Source organism: Ceratotherium simum, chromosome 33 (genome assembly GCF_057802395.1).
Source record: "Ceratotherium simum simum isolate JZ-2026a chromosome 33, ASM5780239v1, whole genome shotgun sequence".
In the NCBI taxonomy this organism is placed as follows: domain Eukaryota; kingdom Metazoa; phylum Chordata; class Mammalia; order Perissodactyla; family Rhinocerotidae; genus Ceratotherium; species Ceratotherium simum.
Genome location: NC_141932.1, coordinates 3,048,336 through 3,068,170, shown reverse-complemented (window position 1 = coordinate 3,068,170; position 19,835 = coordinate 3,048,336). Strand labels below are relative to the sequence as shown.

Below are 19,835 nucleotides of genomic sequence, written 5' to 3'. Positions count from 1 at the left end.
TACCATCTCTAGCTTCTGGAGAAGCTGAAGGTATGTTTAGAAGGGTATGTAACCAGGAAGAGTGAAATATTTGGAGCCTAGGCTGATGACATCAAATACTCTGAATTTGTCTCTCTGTCCACCTTGTTCTATCTCTGGAGAAATAAGACAGTCGATAGTGAGATTGGTGCCATTTTGTTTAGTTCCTATACCTAAGGAGAAAAGATAAGGGGAAAGAAAAATGGAAGAAGCCAGTTTATATACATAAACATGGGAGTCAACTCTATCCCACCTCTCCAGTCCAATATGGAACTTACTACCTCCTGGGAAAACCATGCATTAGCCAGCCCCTGGCAGAACACCTGAGGATTCATCCCTCCATTAACTCAAACATGCCTTCCACAAAAGTTTATTGATTGTTTACCAGGGGCTGAGAAGACCTGGGTGAACAAAATTCACATTCTAACGGGGTTTCTGGGTTCTGGCTGGAAAAGTAGGCAGTGGAATTCCTTGGGAGAAACAGATTTGGGAAGAGTCTTCAGGGACTGTGACCAATCTGGACTTCATGGAGCCAATAAGGCACTTGAGTAGGAATATCTTCCACCCATCCCTCCCAAGAGGAAGTTGGAGTTGACTCCACCATGTGGGTGGACTGGGCACTCAGGAGGCTCTGCCTGTGAGCCAAATTGGGAACAACAGGCTGATTACCTAAAACTCTCTCACCTCAGGGATCTTGTCCCTGGTCTTGTCTCTGTTCTAAGGCCTCATCAGGTTCTCTTTTTCTCTGGACATGGAATCTAGATCTTCGATTTTGAAACCAAATCTGAGTGAGTAAAACAAAGAGATTTGATTAAAACAACTGATATCATGTAAGCCTCACCCTTGCTTTTTTCATAAGGCAAAGGGGAGGGAGAGGTGGTTCATTTTAGGCCTAATTCCAAAATCATTATTGACATTCCATATGACATCTAGAGAAGTCTATCAGGTCTGAAGATAAAGCTCAAAATTCTGAACCTTGAACCCGGTACCTTTGTGATCTAGGGACGGGCTTCATGTCCTGAAAGTTGCCAGAATCCTCTCATTACAAGGGCTGATCTTTCCCTAAAGTGCCACTCCTATATATTGCAGCTCCTCTCTGCCTGGAATTCTCTTTCCATCTTTTTTTCTTCCTCTCAAGAATCCCTACTCTTCTCCCATGACTCCAGACAGAGTACTATCTGTCTAAAAGACATTTTTTTATCTCACAAGACAATTAATTGCTATCCCTTGCTTGTGCCCATAAATTATACACATATACGTATATTAGACATGTATATTACCTATACATGTAATCATAATATGATTTCCAATAATATAATTTTATGAACAGTCATCTATTTATATATTACCCACACACACACCCTCGTCTTCCACAGCTGCTACTTTTGTGTGTGTGTGTGAGGAAGATCAGCCCTGAGCTAACACCCATGCCCATCTTCCTCCACTTTATGTGGGACGCCACCACAGCACGGCCTGACAAGCGGTGCGTCAGTGCGCGCCCGGGATCCGAACCCGGGCCGCCAGCAGCGGAGCGCGCACTTCACCGCTACGCCACAGGGCCGGGTCCCTACAGCTACCACATTTGATTTTCACAGAAGCTGCAAGTAAAATAAGCACAGGTCTGGAGTCCAAAAGCCAGACTTTGGCAAAGTCATATAATATCACTGAGACTTTCACCTCCTTCCTAAAGGCAAATGCCACTCTCCAGACGAATGATTGATTGTTTTGGAAGAGCTGCACATATGTAGCCCTGGATATAGTTTCTACATCTGAACCAGAAATCTCTTTTTCCATCTGACCTGCTTATGGTATCTGTGAGCATTAGTCCCCTGTTCAGGAAGGCATTCAGAGATTTCTCATATTTATGCACCCACCAATATCTTGATTTCATAAGGAAAAAATATGTTCAGCTTTGAATTCTGAGGAGAAAACTAGCCCAAAGGATATGGGGTCAGCTACACTAGGACGTGACTGGGTTCTTGTTTGACCACTGACTTCTGTTTCTCTCTCTCCCAACTCATATTTCTCCTTCTTCCAGAATCACACCAAACAATTTACTCAAGAGTCAGTCTGCCATTTAAATCCATCTTCTCTGTAAAGTCTCCCAGCCTTCACTGTGGCACATTGTCTTCTACCCAACCCTCTCCCCAGAGCTTTGGAGTCTCATGGAAGCTGCCTCTTAAATATCTATTCTGAATGTCTCAGGCGGACATCTCCAACCCCGTGGAACTCCTTTCATTCTCCTGGAACCCAGTCCTCCTCATGTATAACACCAATGTCAGCCAGCCATCCAACTAAACCCAGCATATCTTCCTGGTAGTCTCGTCTCTCTCTCTCATCCCTGTCCTCCACCCCCATCCCTATATATACTATCAATCTATGTCCATGTTGTTTCTTAAACAGAACTCATTTCCAAGTCTCATCCTCCTCTTTATGACTTTTCACCCATTGCCTAACTTATTTCCTGTCTCCAGAACGGAACCTATTCTTCACTCTGAGGAAGAGCAGCTATTTTATTTTATTTTTTTTTTAATTTTTTATTTATTTATTTTTCCCCTAAAGCCCCAGGCGATAGTTGTATGTCATAGTTGCACATTCTTCTAGTTGCTGTATGTGGGACGCGGCCTCAGCATGGCTGGAGAAGCAGTGCGTCTGTGCGCGCCCGGGATCCGAACCCGGGCAGCCTGCATCGGAGCGCACGCACTTAACCGCTAAGCCACGGGGCCGGCCCAAGAGCAGCTATTTTAAAGCGCAACTATAGCATGTTCTCTCCTCTGCCTTAACCTTTTCAGCACGTCTCCACCACCCAAAGGAGAAAACATAAATTCCTCTAGCAAGCATTTGCCATGTGTCTAATCCACTTCAGCACCTCTGCTCACTGTTTGGCACACAGGTATTAATCAGATATGAGCCCCATCTCACAGCTCACAGGCTAATGGAAGATGGCGTATTCACAACCTGAACATAAGGTCTTCAATCAATTGGTCACAACTGCTCCAGGCGTGAGGCCTCCATCAGTATCCCTATGTTACCCTAGTTCTCCAGCCTATGGACAAATTTACAATTTTCTGTATCCATAGGACTGCTCTTAGGATGGCAGTCTGCCACAAATGCCGCCCTTAACGCCCTCTATTCCGGTCTTCCCCCAGGGAACTTCCATTTGTTTTGCAAGCCCCAGCTCAAGTTTTCCTCTGTGAAACTATTTCTGACCAGATACATCTGCTTCCCTGTTTACACCAAACACAACCATCCATTCACTCATCTTTGTCTAGGAGGTGACTGTTGTGTGACATATAATCACACTATAGAAATTGTTAGTTTTTCGCCCATCTCTCTTGTTATTTTCTGAGCTACTTCTGTTCCTCTCTGTGAATACATCCCTATGTAGTACAGTTCCTAGCACACAGTAGGTGCTTGGTATGAATGCAATATGAAAGAAGAAAGAGAAAGAGAAAGGAAGAGAGGAGAGGGAAAGGGAAAGGTGTGTCAGACCAGCTGATGTGTATTAATTTCCTAGTAACAGGAGGGAGCACTGGTTTAAACACACATACATGGGGGCCAGCCCGGTGGTGTAGTGGTTGAGTTTGCACATTCCGCTAGGTGGCCCCAGGTTCGCCAGTTCGGATCCTGGGCGCAGACCTACTCACTGCTCATCAAACCATCCTGTGGCAGCCTCCCATATAGGAGAGCTACAACTCTACAACTATGATACACAACTATGTACTGCGGCTTGGGGGAGAAAAAACAGGAAGATTGGCCACAGATGTTAGTGCAGGGCCAATCTTCCTCAAATAAATAAATAAATACACATACACACACAAACACACAAACACCACACCACTCTGACAGAATTACATTCCATTTTAGGATTCATCAGGATCCTATATTTCTCTAAGATAAATGTTAAATCTCTAAAGTGGACATAATAATTCCAGCCTCATGGGAGAATCAGAAAGGCTGAAGGACATGACAGTTATAAGGATGTTAGACAAAATGCCTGGCCATATTCAGTGTAAAGTGACATTCTTTCTTTCATTCATTCAACAGAGTTTTATTAAGTGTCATGTGTCAGGCACTGTTCAGAGCACAAGGAATATGACATCAATTATAACAGAAAGAACTGAAGGAGGTGTGAGAGAGCGGGCCACGTGGGTATCTGGGGGCAGAACCTACAGACGGAGAGAGAAGGCCCTGGAGTGGAATGTGCCTGGCCTGCTGATGAACAGCTCAAGACTGGCATGGCTTCCCTTCCCACACTTCTCCATCCCTAGAAGATGGAACAAATTCCTCATCACTTACTTGGACTCTCGACTCTGGAACTCCAATTTCTTTAGCAAGTTGCTCTCTGGAATCAATCCCAGGATATGGGTTTTTCATAAATGCCTCGATGAGGGTGTGTAACTGGGAGGAAGTGTAGCTGGTACGGCACCGTCTGTCTTCTCTACCTAGGACAGGTGTGAGACTGAGGGGTCAAGTACATTTCGGAGATCAGTTTACACATTCAAACAAGGAACCCAAACATGTCCCACAGTCTCCACCAAATTTGGAACCTGTTGCTTTTCCTTGAAAGGGCCTTGTCTCGGCCCATTCAAGGTGGAAGGTTCTAGAGGAGACACAGTATATGGCTGGGTTGCTGGACTCCCATGGAAATAGGGTAAGCAGGGGAAGGTCTCAGAAGGTCCACAGACCATGGGGGGAAGAATTTCCAAGGGCCATGTTGAACCCTTTGCCACCTGAAGACCCTGAACAGGAGCCCCTGAGAGAGAGAACATTCTTTTCCCACTCAGAGTAGTAGTTGGTTCCACGATAGAGGCTCTTGGGTACCCAAGAGGCTCTGCTGGGGAACAAGACTGGAGCAGGCTATTTACTTCGAATCTTTTCTTCAGGGTGATCTTCATCTTGGCTTGATTTTAAGTCCTCCTCAGGTTCTGATCTTTTCTGGAATCGGTGCCTAGCTCTTCGATTCTGAAACCAAATCTAAGCGAAGAAAAGAAAATGAGGGAATTAAATATGTTAACGTCATCTCAGCCTCGTCACTGCCTTTCTCCAAAGGGAGTGATTCTTATTAGGCCGAAGCTCAGGTTTATTACACATATCTGTCACATTCAACTAAGTCTTAGGCCAAGTCTTGGCATTTAGCACCTTTATAATCTGGTCCCAACATGACTTTCTATAACAATTTTTTTAAGTTAATAAATAGATGCTGCAAATTATGCATTTGAGAAGCAGCTCAAGCATTTCCTCTTCTCTGAAAGTGTATCTACACGCTTCCTCCTCATTCCTTTGAGCTCTTTCATCCTCAGTGGCCACATTTGTGAAATGTGACTAAGAGGAACGTCCTCATGAGTTCACTCTGAGCGTCAGGATACTCCACACAAAGCCCTTAGCACACTGGTGCATAATATGTGCTCAATTAATGGTTTCCCTTTCTAATTCTAGTCTTGGAGATATAGACTTTGTAAATTACCTGGATTCTAGACTCTTCAGTGTTGATTTCTGAAGCAAGTCTTTTTTTGGTAGCGTAACCTGGGTAAGGTTTTTGGTTGAATGCGTTGACGAGGATTTTCAATTGATCTTCCGTGAATTTGGCACGGCTGCGTCTACGATTTGTCGCTGTGGTCTCTGTGGAGAGATTAGGAGAGAGGAAGCATTTAACAGGCCAGTTTATACGTTCAAACTTCAGATTCAAGCTTGTCTCTCATTCCTTTTGCTTGTTTGGAATCCGCCAGAACCCACCAGGAAAGAGCTCTCCTACAATTACGAAGCCCTTAAACACACAAGGGTGATTCTTCATCTTCTCCAGCTGATCTGAATGCCGTGACTGGGGCGTCAAGAGCTTCTGTTTTCAAAGACCATGAACAAATGATGTGTTCTGCTCATTCAGATCAAGAACAATACAAGGGCCGGCCCCGTGGCTTAGCGGTTAAGTGCGCACACTCCGCTACTGGCGGCCCAGGTTCCGATCCCGGGCACCCACGGACACACTGCTTGTGGGACCATGCTGAGGCCGTGTCCCGCATACAGCAACTAGAAGGATGTGCACCTATGACATACAACTATCTACTGGGGCTTTGGGGAGAAAAAGGGAAACAAAGGAGGAGGATTGGCAGTAGATGTTAGCTCAAGGCCGGTCTTCCTCAACAAAAAGAGGAGGATTGGCATGGCTGTTAGCTCAGGGCTGATCTTCCTCACAAAAAAAAAAAAAAGAAAAGAAAAAAGAAATGAAGAGCATGTGCTACAGGGACGAGTAAGCCTCTCTTAGTTTTTCTGGTTAAAATTCCTAGGAAGATATTGATTCATTTTGGGGTCCATTGCCCTCAGTAGCAGATAAACGGGATCAGTTTCCAAAATATTTTTTAAAACACTATGAGGAGAATAAAAACAAATGAAAAAGAAATTGCATACTTTCAGTAGAATCTTCAAGTAGGGAATAAATACTACCTTACATGATTTTAGATATGGGACACCTCCTTGAAATAGCCAAATCTGGAAAGTCTGGGCATTTGTTTTGCAAAGTACGATTTTGAAACAGAATTAGACTCAGTGACCTGAGATAAGAAGTTACCGGGGATGCTGGAGGTTCAGTTGGAAGCACAACAGCTGTATTCATAGGAAGAGGAGACTTGGACACGCTGAGTTGCACTGATTTGCACCTCACAGGAAAGAACAAATTGAATCCTACTTCTTTTCTATCTCTGGTACAGTTGTGCAATATTTCTGAGGTCACTCTCTGAAAAGTCAAAACTCCATATTTTGGAGGATCCAGTAAACTCCAAGCGTGGCTACCCATTACACTCCTTCAGCAAAATAAAGAATTCAGGGGCCGGCTCCGTGGTGTAGTGGTTAAGTGCGCGTGCGCTCCACTGCTGGCGGCCTGGGTTCGGATCCTGTGCACACACCGATGCACTGCTTGTCAGGCCATGCTGTGGCGGTGTCCCATATAAAGTGGAGGAAGATGGGCACGGACGTTAGCCCAGGGCCAGTCTTCCTCAGCAAAAAGAGGAGGATTGGCATGGATGTTAGCTCAGAGCTGATCTGCCTCACAAAATAATAAATAAATAAAGAATTCATTTGGATTCCCAGACCATGAGGATGCTTTTTTGTTTGTCCCTCCTGAAAGCCTAAATCTGCAATTGCATCCCAGTCCACTACCCACTGGTCTATTGTGCTTCAATAGAAAGGGGAAGATTAACTTTAACATCACCCATAATTCCTCTCGAATCTTACCGTGTCGATCAGGTTCTTGCCTCTATCTTTGACCTCATCACATATAATGACCCACTTGGCTTTACATCCTGGAATAAGCGTGTAGTCCAGCCACCACACCTAACTTCTCTCTGTCCCCCAACCAGGCCGACTACTTCCTACTCCGGAGCTTGGTACTTGTCCCTCTCTTCCTGCAATGCTCTTCCCATGATGATGGACTAGCTCGCTCCTTTACGTGACTCAGGTCTCAGCTTGAGCACTGTCTTCTCAGAGTCTGGTCCGGGGAGACCCTGACCCTCCAGTCTAAGGTCACCCACACCCCATGCCACACTCTCACTTCACCCTGTCTTATTTCCTTTGCTGGTCTTATGTCCGTCTGAAATCATCTTCCATGCGTTTACTTGTCTCTGCGTTTTCCCCCTCTGGAATGAAGCTCCACAAGACATTCTTGTTTGTCTTGTTCACTCTGGAATTCCTAGTGAATATAATTGGGACTAGCTACATGATTTGTGGGGTCCAGTGCAAATGTTCCAATAAATTATCTTCCAATAAAAATGCTGAGCCCCTTTTTCAAAAAATTTGTTAAAAATTTCATGATAGCAATAGTAGAGCATTAAACCAAGCCCAGGGCCCCTCTAAGCCCAGGGCCCTGTACACTTGTGGATGACACAATATCTACTCACAAACAGTTGTTAGTTATTGAATAAACCTCTGGCAAAAAAATGATGAAAAAAAAACCCCAAAACACTGCGCAGTAACTTCACCCACACCAAACCAATCAAAATATTTATTCAGAAACTAAGAGAAATGATGGCTTGGAGAGAAGTTCCAAATAGTCTGTGATGGAATTTGTTTTCTGATGGAATTTTTCTAATGGCAAAGTGATTTGCTCTGGGGTTGGCCTTAGGTTAAAAACCCTTGTAGGAACCCGCTGGTCTTATACCTTCACTTACATTATTCTCAGCTCACAGGTCCTTGACTGGATCCACTCTTAGCAGGAAAATTCCTACAGAGTAAAAAAGCTTAAAGGGAACCCTAAGCCCTGAAGTAGATATACAATGACTTTTAACTAACCCAGACCAACTCCCTAGGGCATGGGGGAGGGGATAAGAAAATTAGGGCTTCCTGAGACACTGGTAGGTTGAGGCTGGGCAAAGAGGAGGAGGAGATGAATAAGAACTAAAGAAAGATGAAAGATAAGAAAGGAAAGAAGCAAAGAGATCAAAACTGAGAAAGATCTCTGTCTTCAACCCAGGAGCCATGTTTTAGCCCAATAAGTTACAGCCTCCTGAGAGCAGCGTCAAAATCCAGTTCATGTCCGACTCCAGGGCACAGGGTTTGGCACAGCTTGGTAATTCCCCTCCTAAATCTATACCCTAGATGAACTGACCCATGTGCATGTGGGTAATGCAAACGGATCTTCACTGCCATACGGTTGGTGGTAGTGAACATTTTAAATGTCCCCCACCAGGGAACTGCAATTTCCAAACAAAAATACCAACAAGATCTTTAAAGTAAACATTATTTTAGAATGTTTTTAGATTTACAGAAGTTACAAAGATAGTATGGGGACTTCCCATATATTCCACACTCCTATTTTCCTCTATTATTAACATCTTATATTAGTATGGTACATTTGTCACAACTAATGAATCAATATTGGTACATTATTAGTAACTAAAGTCCATACTTTATTCAGATTTTTATTTAGTTTTTATCTGATACCCTTTTTCTGTTCTAGGGTCCTATCCAGGGTACCATATTACATTTGGTCATCATGTCTCCTTAGGCTCCTTTTGGCTCTGACAGTTTCTCAGACCTTCTTTGTCTTTTAAGACCTTGAGAGTTTTGAGGAGGGCTGGGCAGGGATTTTGTAGAACTTCATTGGGTTTTATCCGATGTTTTTCTCATGATTAGACTACGGGTATGTTTTTGGACTCGCTTCTCCGATACTAGTTTGAGGGAAACCTAAAATGTACAGAGAGAAAAAAAGCCCACAAAGTAGATCAGATATTTTGTTAAAGAAGGATCAGGATGATAGATTTACTCACCCAGATAAAACAATAGAATATTAAAAAAAATTTTTCCTGTCTTACTGATGCAGAAACAGACAAATGGAACTCAACAGAAAGCCAAGAAACAGGCCTTGTTTATGTGAGAATTGGGATAGCAAAAGCCTCCAAAATCAGTGAGAAACGCTAGTCTTGGGCAAAGAAAATGGATTACTATATGAAGAAAAATGAAGTTGGGTCACACAATGTACAGTACATAAAATAAATGCCAAACAAACTAAAAACATGTGAAAGGTAAAAATAAATGAAAGATAATGTACAAGAAAACCTATGTCACACCGAGATAGAAAAGGGTTACTTAAATAAGATACGAAAAGCCACAATGGGAAAAATTGCTGGAACTAAAGACATCATAATCAAAACCTTCTGCTCAAAAGCTAGAAAATCAGATAAAAGTCAGATGCTTGCAATGATGGGGGTGGGGTGGGAAGATCAGAACCTTTTCAAAGAGCTGGTTGGAGTGTAATTTATTGTAGATAATCTGTAGGACAATCAGGCTATGCTTGTTAAAATTAAGTATCATAAGTAAGTGCAACACTGCAGTCCATTTCTCGGCCAGATCTCCATGATATACTGTTCAGAATGCTGTTTGTAGTAACAGTGGAAGCAACCTCAAGGGCCATCGCTAGAGAATGGCTAAGTAAAATGTGGCATATGCCCGTGATGGAATTTTAGCATAAGACCAAAATAATGAGGAAAAAATGACAGAGAAGCAAGACAGATAGGTCTCAAAAATACAGTATTAAGTCAAGAAAGGAAGACGTAGAATGAGGTATATACAGGGCAATATTATTTCTGTAAATTAAAAATGCATATACCTACTCAGTGTACACATAAAAATTAATCAAACTATACACTTAAGATTTATGTTTTACTGTATGTAGTTATACTTCAATGAAAAATTAGAGAAAAACAAGTCTTCAGTAAAGATCAATTAATCTAAATAAAATACATTACACAAAACAATGCTGTGTATTTATCAAAGATACTCATATATCTAAATAGACACATACCCTAAAGGCCACGTAATACCCTAGAATGGACGGGTGCTTGTAGACAAGGTGGGGAAGGAATAGGAGTGGTTAAGGAAATGATGTTGATAGAGATAAAACCCAAGGAAAAGAGAGGCCTTGTTCAGATCTATACCAGAACGTCAAACTTGAGGAACATAATTAACTCAACTTTGTGACTGAGGACTGGATCACAAAAAGAAAAGAACCTTGAAAATTGTTTCACAATTTTTTTGGTCTAGAAAATACCCCAGAACACTCATTCTCAATCATTTTGGCCTCAAAACCCACTTACACACTTAAAATTTAATGAATACCTAAAGAGTTTTTGTTTTATCTTATTAAAAATTACAGTGAGGGGCCAGCCTGGTGGGGTAGGGGTTAAGATCATGCACTCTGCTTCCCTGGCCGGGGGTTCCTAGGTTTGCATCCCGGGCGCAGACCTATTCACAGCTCATCAAGCCATGCTGAGGCGGTGTCCCACATAGAAGAACTAGAAGGACATAGAACTAGGATATACAACTATGTACTGGGGCTTCAGGGAGAAAAAAGGAAAAAAAAAAAAAAGAGGAAGATTGGCAACAGATGTTAGCTCAGGGCCAATCTTAAAAAAAAATTAGGGCCAGCCCTGTGGCGCAGCAGTTAAGTGTGCATGCTCTGCTGCCCACGGCCAGGGTTCGGATCCCAGGCTTGCACTGATGCACCACTTGTCAGGCCATGCTGTGGTAGTGTCCCATATAAAGTAGAGGAAGATGGGCATGGACGTTAGCCCAGGGCCAGTCTTCCTCAGCGAAAAAAAAAAAAAAAAGAGGAGGATTGGCATGGATGTTAGCTCAGGGCTGATTTTCCTCACACACAAGAAAAATTAAAGTGAGAACATCTATTAATCGATTTTAAATTTTTTTTTTAATTTTTTTATTTGTTTATTTTTCCCCCAAAGCCCCAGTAGATAGTTGTATGTCATAGTTGCACATCCTTCTAGTTGCTGTATGTGGGACACGGCCTCAGCATGGCCAGAGAAGCGGTGCGTCGGTGCGCGCCCGGGATCCAAACCCGGGCCGCCAGCAGCGGAGCACGCGCACTTAACCGCTAAGCCACAGGCCGGCCCTATTAATCAATTTTAAAATGTTGATAAGCCCATTACATTCTAACAACGATCACGTATTTCTATAAAAAATTACTACTTTCTGAAATAAGAACGATCACTGAGAGAAGAGGCATGTTTTACATTTATGAAAATCTATTTGATGTGTAGCTTAATAGAAGGGAGCTGGATTCCTATATCTGCTCCTGCATTTGAGTTATTGCAATATGTTCTTTTTTTTTGTGAGGAAGATCGGCCCTAGGCTAACATCCATGCCAATCCTCCTCTTTTTGCTGAGGAAGATTGGCCCTCGGCTAACATCTGTGCCCATCTTCCTCTACTTTATATGGGACACCGCCACAGCATGGCTTGACAAGCGGTGCGTTGGTGATCCGAACCTGTGAACACTCAGGCCACTGAAGCGGAGCGGAGCACGAGCACTTAACCATCACGCCACCGGGCTGGCCCCTACGTTCTTTTCGTTGAAGACTTTTGAGCAATTCCAGTCTCAGAGAGCTAGGCAGTTGGAAAGAATTCTGTTTTAATAGCCTTTCAGATACCAGTAGCTATTCTCCTTTGAAAACACTCTAAAACAAGCTCCTCGAACTTTCTTAAATGTTACTTGCCATATGGAGTCTGAAACCATTTTAGTGAACTTTTTCATGCTGTGTTACATTAAATGCCTTTGTTTGTCTTGCATTTTGAATGGATCTTTTATCCATGCATGATTTTGTAGCCTTATGTATTGATGATTTAAAATAATGGTTTACTGAATTCTGCGAATTTTCCAAAAACTGACATTTTATTATACAGTTTCAAGAAATCACATCCATTAAATTTACTGCGACTTTCATCAGAAAAGTTTTTGAAGTATTAGGGTATTGTCAAGCTCACGGTGGAGGGTCCAAGTTTTCCAAATTTCTAATTTTCCTACGAAAGCTTGAATTTTTCTACCTTTCTTCACCTGACAAACATCTACCCACAGGTAAGTCCTGGTAAGACGAACCAGAATATTTTTCTCTAATTCTAATTGTTCAAAAAAATATTTCTAGAGTATCTATTAAAGCCAGACTCTATTCTAGGCACTGTGAACAAAATCGACAGGATATCCTTGATCTCATGGGAAGCCAGGAGATAAAAAAGCAAACAAGTGAAATATACAGTACGTCAGATGGTGAATATTTCCGTGGCAAAAAGGAAAGAAGAAGGGAAAGTGGAGAATGCACAGGGTGAAGTCACAATTTCAGATGAAGTTGTTAGGAAGACCTCACTGAGAAAATGACCTGAGCAAAGACGTGAAGCAGATCAGAGAGGAAGCAATGTTGACATTCGGGAGAGAAAGGTTACAGGAACCGGGGATAGCAGATGGGAGCCTGCCTGGCCTACTCAAGATCTAACAAAAACGCTACAAAGTCTGGAGAAGAGGGAGCAAAGCAGAAGCAGATGGGGTCCTAGACCTCAGGGCCGGGAGATTATATAGGGCCTGGCAGGGCCATGTGCCTTTTACTCTGAGTACTGTGGGCAATCACTGAGGGGTTTTGAGTAGATAAAAGACGTGATCTAACCGACACTTTACTGACATCACACGGCTAGTGTTCAGAACAGACTGAATCAGGACCCGGGTTAAGCAGACAGATCAATTACTAGGACTTGACAATAGTCGAGAGAGGCAAAGGTGGGGATAGACCAAGAAATGGTCAGATTCCTAAGATATTCGGAAGTTCAAGACAACAGAATTGCCAGCCTGATTAGAGGTGGGTTATGAGAGAAAGACTGGGGTCAAGGGTGTTTCCTAGATGTTTGGCATAAGCAACAGGCAAATGTGAGCGAGGGAAAGCAGGGGAGGAAGAGTTTGGGTGTGAACACTGGAACGTGCTGGGTTGGAGACAAGCAGGCAGTTGGATGGACAGATCTGAGACTCAGGAGAAAAGCTCAGTCTGGAGAGAGAAATCTAGAAGCTGCTTTGATTCCAAGCACATTGTGGTCTCCGAACTCTTGGATGCCTCCCACCCTTTCTTTTAGCGCATCTCTCTCCCTCTCCTTCCCATCTGCTCTTTTCTCCCATCTTCCTTCTCAAAGCAAGAATTTGTCTTGTTTAGTTCTTGAATGTCTGCATCTTTCTGAAATTCCCAAGGCTCAAATGCACAGAAAACAGCATATTTTCATATCACATGAGAGAAATTGGCTTTCCTGAACCCTAGTGCAGTTATTGAAACGTTTGGAAACTGGAACTCCCAAAACTTCTGACGAGCACACTAGGTTTCCAGCCCAATTTCCTCCCCAAACCGGTGAAACTAAACCCGAAGTCGGGTGGGTCGGGCACTTACTGTTAGGAGAGACGTCTTGGGCCATGTCGGAAGAGAGTCCTGAGGTCTGAGCATTCGACCGGGAGACAAACAACCGGCCAGCAGGCTGCTTTTATGTGATCAGCTCGATGGCCCCTCCCATTTATTTAATCACTACTGATGATTTTAATGTTTCACTTCTACTAATTACATCAATTCTTAGAAACAAAGACCCTCTTAATCCAGGAAGGACTAGATAGGACTTTTTTTGGTCCGTTAGTAGAGATTTAATAATTTATACCAACCTCTACAACTAAACCATCACAGGAGCATTTTTGAGTACTATTGCACTTACACATCTTTTTTTCAGTGTTTATTATATACATATGTATTCTTTGTTAAATTGCCTTTTCACGCTCTTCACTTATCTTTCGAGGTGGTGGCCTTTTCTAATTAAATTAAAAGGGTTTTTAAAATTTGTATCAAGATTAGGGTGAGGCAAGTGAGGCTCTCACCCGGAAGCAATATTTCAGGGGGTGCCAAAAATTCTGTGATCAAGGTTAATATTTGAACGCAATACTTAAAAAAACAAAAATTAATTGCAAAAAGTTTATGTTTACAAAATATAAAAATCGTAGGGGCCAGCCTGGTGGCGCAAGCAGTTAAGTGCGTGTGCTCCGCTTTGGCCGCCCGGGGTTCAAAGGTTCAGATCCCAGGCACGCACTGACGCATCGCTTGGTAAGCCATGCTGTGGCGGCATCCCATATAAAGTAGAGGAAGCAGGGCACGGATGTTAGCTCAGGGCCACTCTTCCTCAAGAAAAAAGGGGAGGATTGGCGTTGGATGTTAGCTCAGGGTTAGTCCTCCTCACACACACACAAAAAAAATAGTAAATAACAACAGGATCCTACCCTGCACCAGCAGGAGTTATGCACGTGAGGGCGCAGGTGCAATGAATAAAAGGATCTCTCCCTTGCAATTCCTTCTCAAGGTCATTGATCAGTCTTGAGGGAAGTTGACAAGTTCTTTTAATTTTTTATAGCTGTAATCCACAGTACTCCAGGATAAAAGGGCAAGTTTTGTTTTATTACACAAACATGTTTGTGTGATTTAAAAAATAGTTTTAAGAGCAATTAGGTAAGTAATACAAATTTTATTTATCGATATATTTGACTTTTAACAAATAAAATTTGATCAAATAGCAAACATTTTCTGAAAAAAAATTTTTAGCCAGAAAATTAACATACTTACCAGGAAACTTTTACATTTTATGCATTTATTTTATTTTATTTTTCTTTTTTTTATAATTTTATTTATTTATTTTTTCCCCAAAGCCCCAGTAGATAGTTGTATGTCATAGTTGCACATCCTTCTAGTTGCTATATGTGGCACTCGGCCTCAGTATGGCCAGAGAAGCGGTGCATCGGTGCGCGCCCGGGATCTGAACCTGGGCCGCCAGTAGCGGAGTGCGAGCACTTAACCGCTAAGCCATGGGGCCGGCCCTTATTCATTTAAAACAGCGATAAATTATATGTTATTCACTTTTATATATGAAATTTTTTTCCACCATTTATTTCCACCAAATTTGTCTAGAAACCTAGAGCACAATTCTCTGCTATTTGTATTTACTAATATTTCTATTTTTGATACACATTTTTATGTACATCTATTTGGGTGTTAAATATCATAATTTGGATGATTTATGTTGATGAATATAAATTAAATATTTGTATATTATATTTACTCCCATTAAATATTGTATTTATTTTAAAATACATATTTTAAATTTAGGCTAAAAATTTAAAAAAAAAAAATATATATATATATGCCATCTAAAAAGCCCAACTAGTGCAATGATCAAAAAAAGAAGAAAAGTGCCTGTGGAAGTGGATCGAAATTATATGGAGCAGTTATAAGGTTGACTAGAAAAACAGTATTCTAGCTACTAAAATGATCAACTATCCAACAATGACATTGTTAAAGCAGATTGTCGTCAAATTCAGAGTTAACTAAAGATCACTTTTCCCTTTTTCCCTCCTTCCTCCCTCCCCCCTCCTTCCCTCTCTCCCTCCTTTATCCGTCCCCCTCCCTCCTTCATCCCTTCCTTCCTCCCTCCCTCAGCCTTTCCTCCCTCCCCACCTCTTCCCTCCTTCATCCCTTCCTTTCTCCCTCTCTTCTCCCTCCCTTTTTCATCCCTCACTCCTCCCTCCTTCCCTCCCTCCCTTCTCTCTCTCCCTGCTTCATCCCTCCTCCCTCCCTCCTGCATCCCTCACTGCTCCCTCCTTCCCTTCCTCTATCCCTCCCTCCTCCCCCCTTCCCTCCCTCCTTCCCTCCCTCCTTCCCTCCCTCCTTCCCTCCCTCCTTCCCTCCCCCCCTTCACTAAACTTTCTTGAGTGTCCATCCTGTGCCAGGCCCTGGGCTTTAAAGACTCTTCTTCTCCTGTGGGGAAAATAATGAAGAAAGGGAAATGCTAAACTTTCAGAAACTATTGAACATGAGGATGAGTAAGAAAGTAAGAAGATACTGTTTGAGATAAATTTAATAATCCTCCATTCGAGCTTCCAATTCCCAATAAAATCTAAATGATTTTAACAGAAATGGGTCTGACCCAGGACAAGATGCATATTTGGAGAAATCTACTTTACATGATGGTCAGCAATGTTCAAAAGACCAGTGTTTTTCAAAAATGTTCTAATGACAAGCGGCTTCATCATGACTGGCTCATTTATTTCAAAGAATCCTTGTCTTTATTTTGTTTTCCATTTGCAGCTCAAATGCATCATTTCTAGGGAATGAGATTATAAGTACTTCCCCCCACACTTTGTTTTTGAACTCTGGTTTAGTTTAATTTTTTGATTTTTCTACAGCAATATATATCACCTGTGTCAATAAAAGTAAACAGTATTGGGAATACACAAAATCTCCTACAAGGGGTCTGCCCTGTGGTATAGTGGTTAAGTTTTCCTGCTCCACTTCAGTAGCCTGGGGTTGGCGGGTTCAGATCCTGGGCCTGGACCTACACACAGCTCGTCAAGCCATGCTGTGGCAGCGTCTCACATACAAAGTAGAGGAAGATTGGCAACAGATGTTAGCTCAGAGCCAATCTTCCTTACAACAAAAAAAAATCCCCTACAAATAGTTAAGAATATGACATACAATCAAATAGAAAAATAGGCAAAATAGATGAATAGTCATTCATTCATACACTTTGCATATATTTATTATTTCATCAGATGATGAAGTAAAAATCAGATTTAAGAGTAAAATGTATATATATTTGGAGTAAAAACTTAAGAAAAAATGGGCCAGCCCGGTGGCACAGCAGGAGTGCACACGCTCCGCTTAGGTGGTCCAAGTGTTCGCTGGTTCGGATCCGGGGCGCACACCGACGCACCACTCATCAAGCCATACTGCAGCAGTGTCCCATATAAAGTAGAGGAAGATGGGCACGGATGCTAGCCCAGGGCCAGTCTTCCTCGGCAAAAAGAGGAGGATTGGCATCGGATGTTATCTCAGGGCTGGTCTCCCTCACAAAAAAAAAAAAAAGAGAGAAAATAGGCAAAATTGAGCAGAGTCATCATCTGATGAGACTCAATAAATAGATATATAGCCTACCCGGTGTCAAAGATAAACAAAGCTGGACGTTAGTTATAGCGGTGAAAACAGACTTTGTTCGCTAACTACAGACAGCAGGGGAAAGAGCTGAGCTCTGTTCCAAGTTGCACAGAGCTGACTGGGCATTTTAAAGGGAGGAGAAGTGAGGAGGAGCAAGCAGGACTCAAGCAGAGCAGAGAAGTGAACAATCACCAAGGTGGCCAGTGTAGACGTGATCAGGCGAGCTTTCTGCTGGCTAGCAGTTCTCAAAATCAGGATTCCATCCTCCCACAGAGACTGGGAGACAGAGGCCCTATCCTTCCTGAAGATGACATTTCAAAAGAATGGCTTTCAGATCCTTGAGAAAGACACTCCTGAGTTTCAGGGGATACATAAACATCTCAAAGGGACTGAGGAAAGATGCAGAATCAGAAGCCCTTTTAAGTAAATGCTCTGAGAAAGGGAGGTCAGGGGCCTATCTCAGGTGTTGGCTAGTAAACTCTCTAGGCAGGCATTTTCGTGGCCTTAAGTCGCTAGAGGCCATGTGAGAGTTTGCTCAGGTCTCTCAGTGCAGGGGTTTGGACAGAGTCATATGCCTAGAGTTCTGCAATTCTTAGTTCCTCGTTTTGTTCAAGAGAAAGAGCAGGGGGCTGGCCCCATGGCTTAGCGGTTAAGTGCACGCGCTCCGATGCTGGTGGCCCGGGTTTGGATCCTGGGCGCGCGCTGATGCACCGCTTGTCAGGCCATGCGGTGGCGTCCCACATAAAGTGGAGGAAGATAGGCATGGATGTTAGCTCAGGGCTGATCTTCCTCACAAAAAAAAGAGAGAGAGAGCAGATGTCTTTCTCATAGAACAACTGTCATTTGTCACACCAAGGTCCTCGAGATGGGTCCAGTTGTTGCTTCCGACCTCTGTGAGATTCAGGAGGAGTCAAGGCGGTAGGTGAGATGACCAAGGAGGCCCAGTGCTTTCGGCAGCAGCAGCACAATTGTCCCATAAGGGGGATGACACACTTAAGAGACGAAAACATGACCATTAGAACCAAAATAAAGAAGCTGAGTCCTTTATAGAATCCCCTAAACCTTCTAGTAAGCAGAGGAAACCACTAATAAGAGAGTCAAGCCAATCTTTTTCTGCAGGGCTGTAAGCTAATAGCTGCTTCTCAGGCATGAGCCACTGTTATGAATATTTTTTGATAAATTTCCTCTTGACCGTCATTTACAAATATGCAGCATGGAGGACCCACTAATGCATGAACACCTACTTGAGATGCCTGTAAGTAGTCAGAAGCTAGTCTGGGACATCCATCTTGTCCTGCCCTTGGACATTGATGCTCCTGGTTCTTCAGACTCAAACTGGGACTTACACCATTGACTCTGCTGGCTCTCAGGCCTTCAGGTTTGGACTAGAACCTCAACACCAGTTTTCCTGGGTCTCCAGCTTGCAGACTATAGATCAGGGGACTTCTCAGCCTCCATAATAACATGAGCCAATCTTTCATAATAAATCTCGTTCTATGCATCTATGAAGAACTCTGATTAATACAGATTGGGGCACCAAGATTGGTTCTAGAAGAACAGAATTTTGAGTTTTCTGAATTGGTTCTGGGGTTCCTGGAGTTGGCTCTCTAAGCTGATTAGATTTAAAGACGTTAATGACTCTATTCCCAGTGGTAAAGAGAGCACTGATAGTCTATGGCATGAACTGTTTATGGAGATATCTTGTAAGTGGACATAAGTGAGGCCATCTCGTTACACTAAATAACACTTTCTTAGTTGAAATCTTTCTAGCCTGTGATTGTTATAAATTGCCGCATGCTCTAATGATTTTCTGGCCTTGATCTTGTGCACCTACTCCTGCTGAGGTACTCTGATAGCTTTGTTCTTAACAATTTTAATGAATTTTCCCAGGGAATAAGAAGGCCTCCAGGAAGAAAGAGCACCTGTAGAATATTCATCATCATCAACAGAAGAAAAAACAATGAGAGATCCTGGAGTCTATCATGTACATTTCTGAACCCCCTCCTTATTGCCCATTTTTCCTATATAACTACCTCAAAATTCTGTAATCCTTGAAGATGGGTTTTTGAGAAGTTAGTCACCTGTCTTCCAATTTGCCGGCTAATCTAATCAAATTTGTTTCTAATCTCTAATCACAATTTCTAATTGTAATTAATTGGCTCAGATCACAGCAAGCCGAGCAAACCCATTGCTCCATATCAGATACTCTTTTTTTTTTTTTAATAATTTTATTTATTTATTTTTTCCCCCAAAGCCCCAGTAGATAGTTGTATGTCATAGTTGCACATCCTTCTAGTTGCTGTATGTGGGACTTGGACTCAGCATGGCCGGAGAAGCAGTGCATCGGTGCACGCCCGGGATCCGAACCTGGGCCACCAGCACGCGCTGAGCACGCGCACTTAACCGTTAAGCCACGGGCCGGCCCCCATATCAGATACTCTTAATCAGCTCCTTATAAGAGGCAAGGAGCTAAGTGATTCTGTATATGATACTTTCAAACTGTTTCAGAGAGCTAAGGAATACACTGATGTTGGCTGGTTGCTCC

At 42.7% G+C, this 19,835-nt stretch overlaps 1 protein-coding gene across 1 annotated transcript; it reads right to left on the bottom strand.

Moving 5' to 3' along the window:
- Positions 1 to 703: 703 nt before the first annotated feature.
- DUXA (double homeobox A) lies at positions 704 to 13,742 on the bottom strand. Its single transcript, XM_004439230.1, has 5 exons — positions 13,718 to 13,742; positions 5,486 to 5,640; positions 4,887 to 4,995; positions 4,318 to 4,463; positions 704 to 802 (listed from the first exon to the last, which is right to left on the bottom strand). Exons 1-5 carry the CDS (start codon positions 13,740 to 13,742, stop codon positions 704 to 706), a joined length of 534 nt encoding a protein of 177 aa, XP_004439287.1.
- Between the last annotated feature and the right edge of the window lie 6,093 nt (positions 13,743 to 19,835).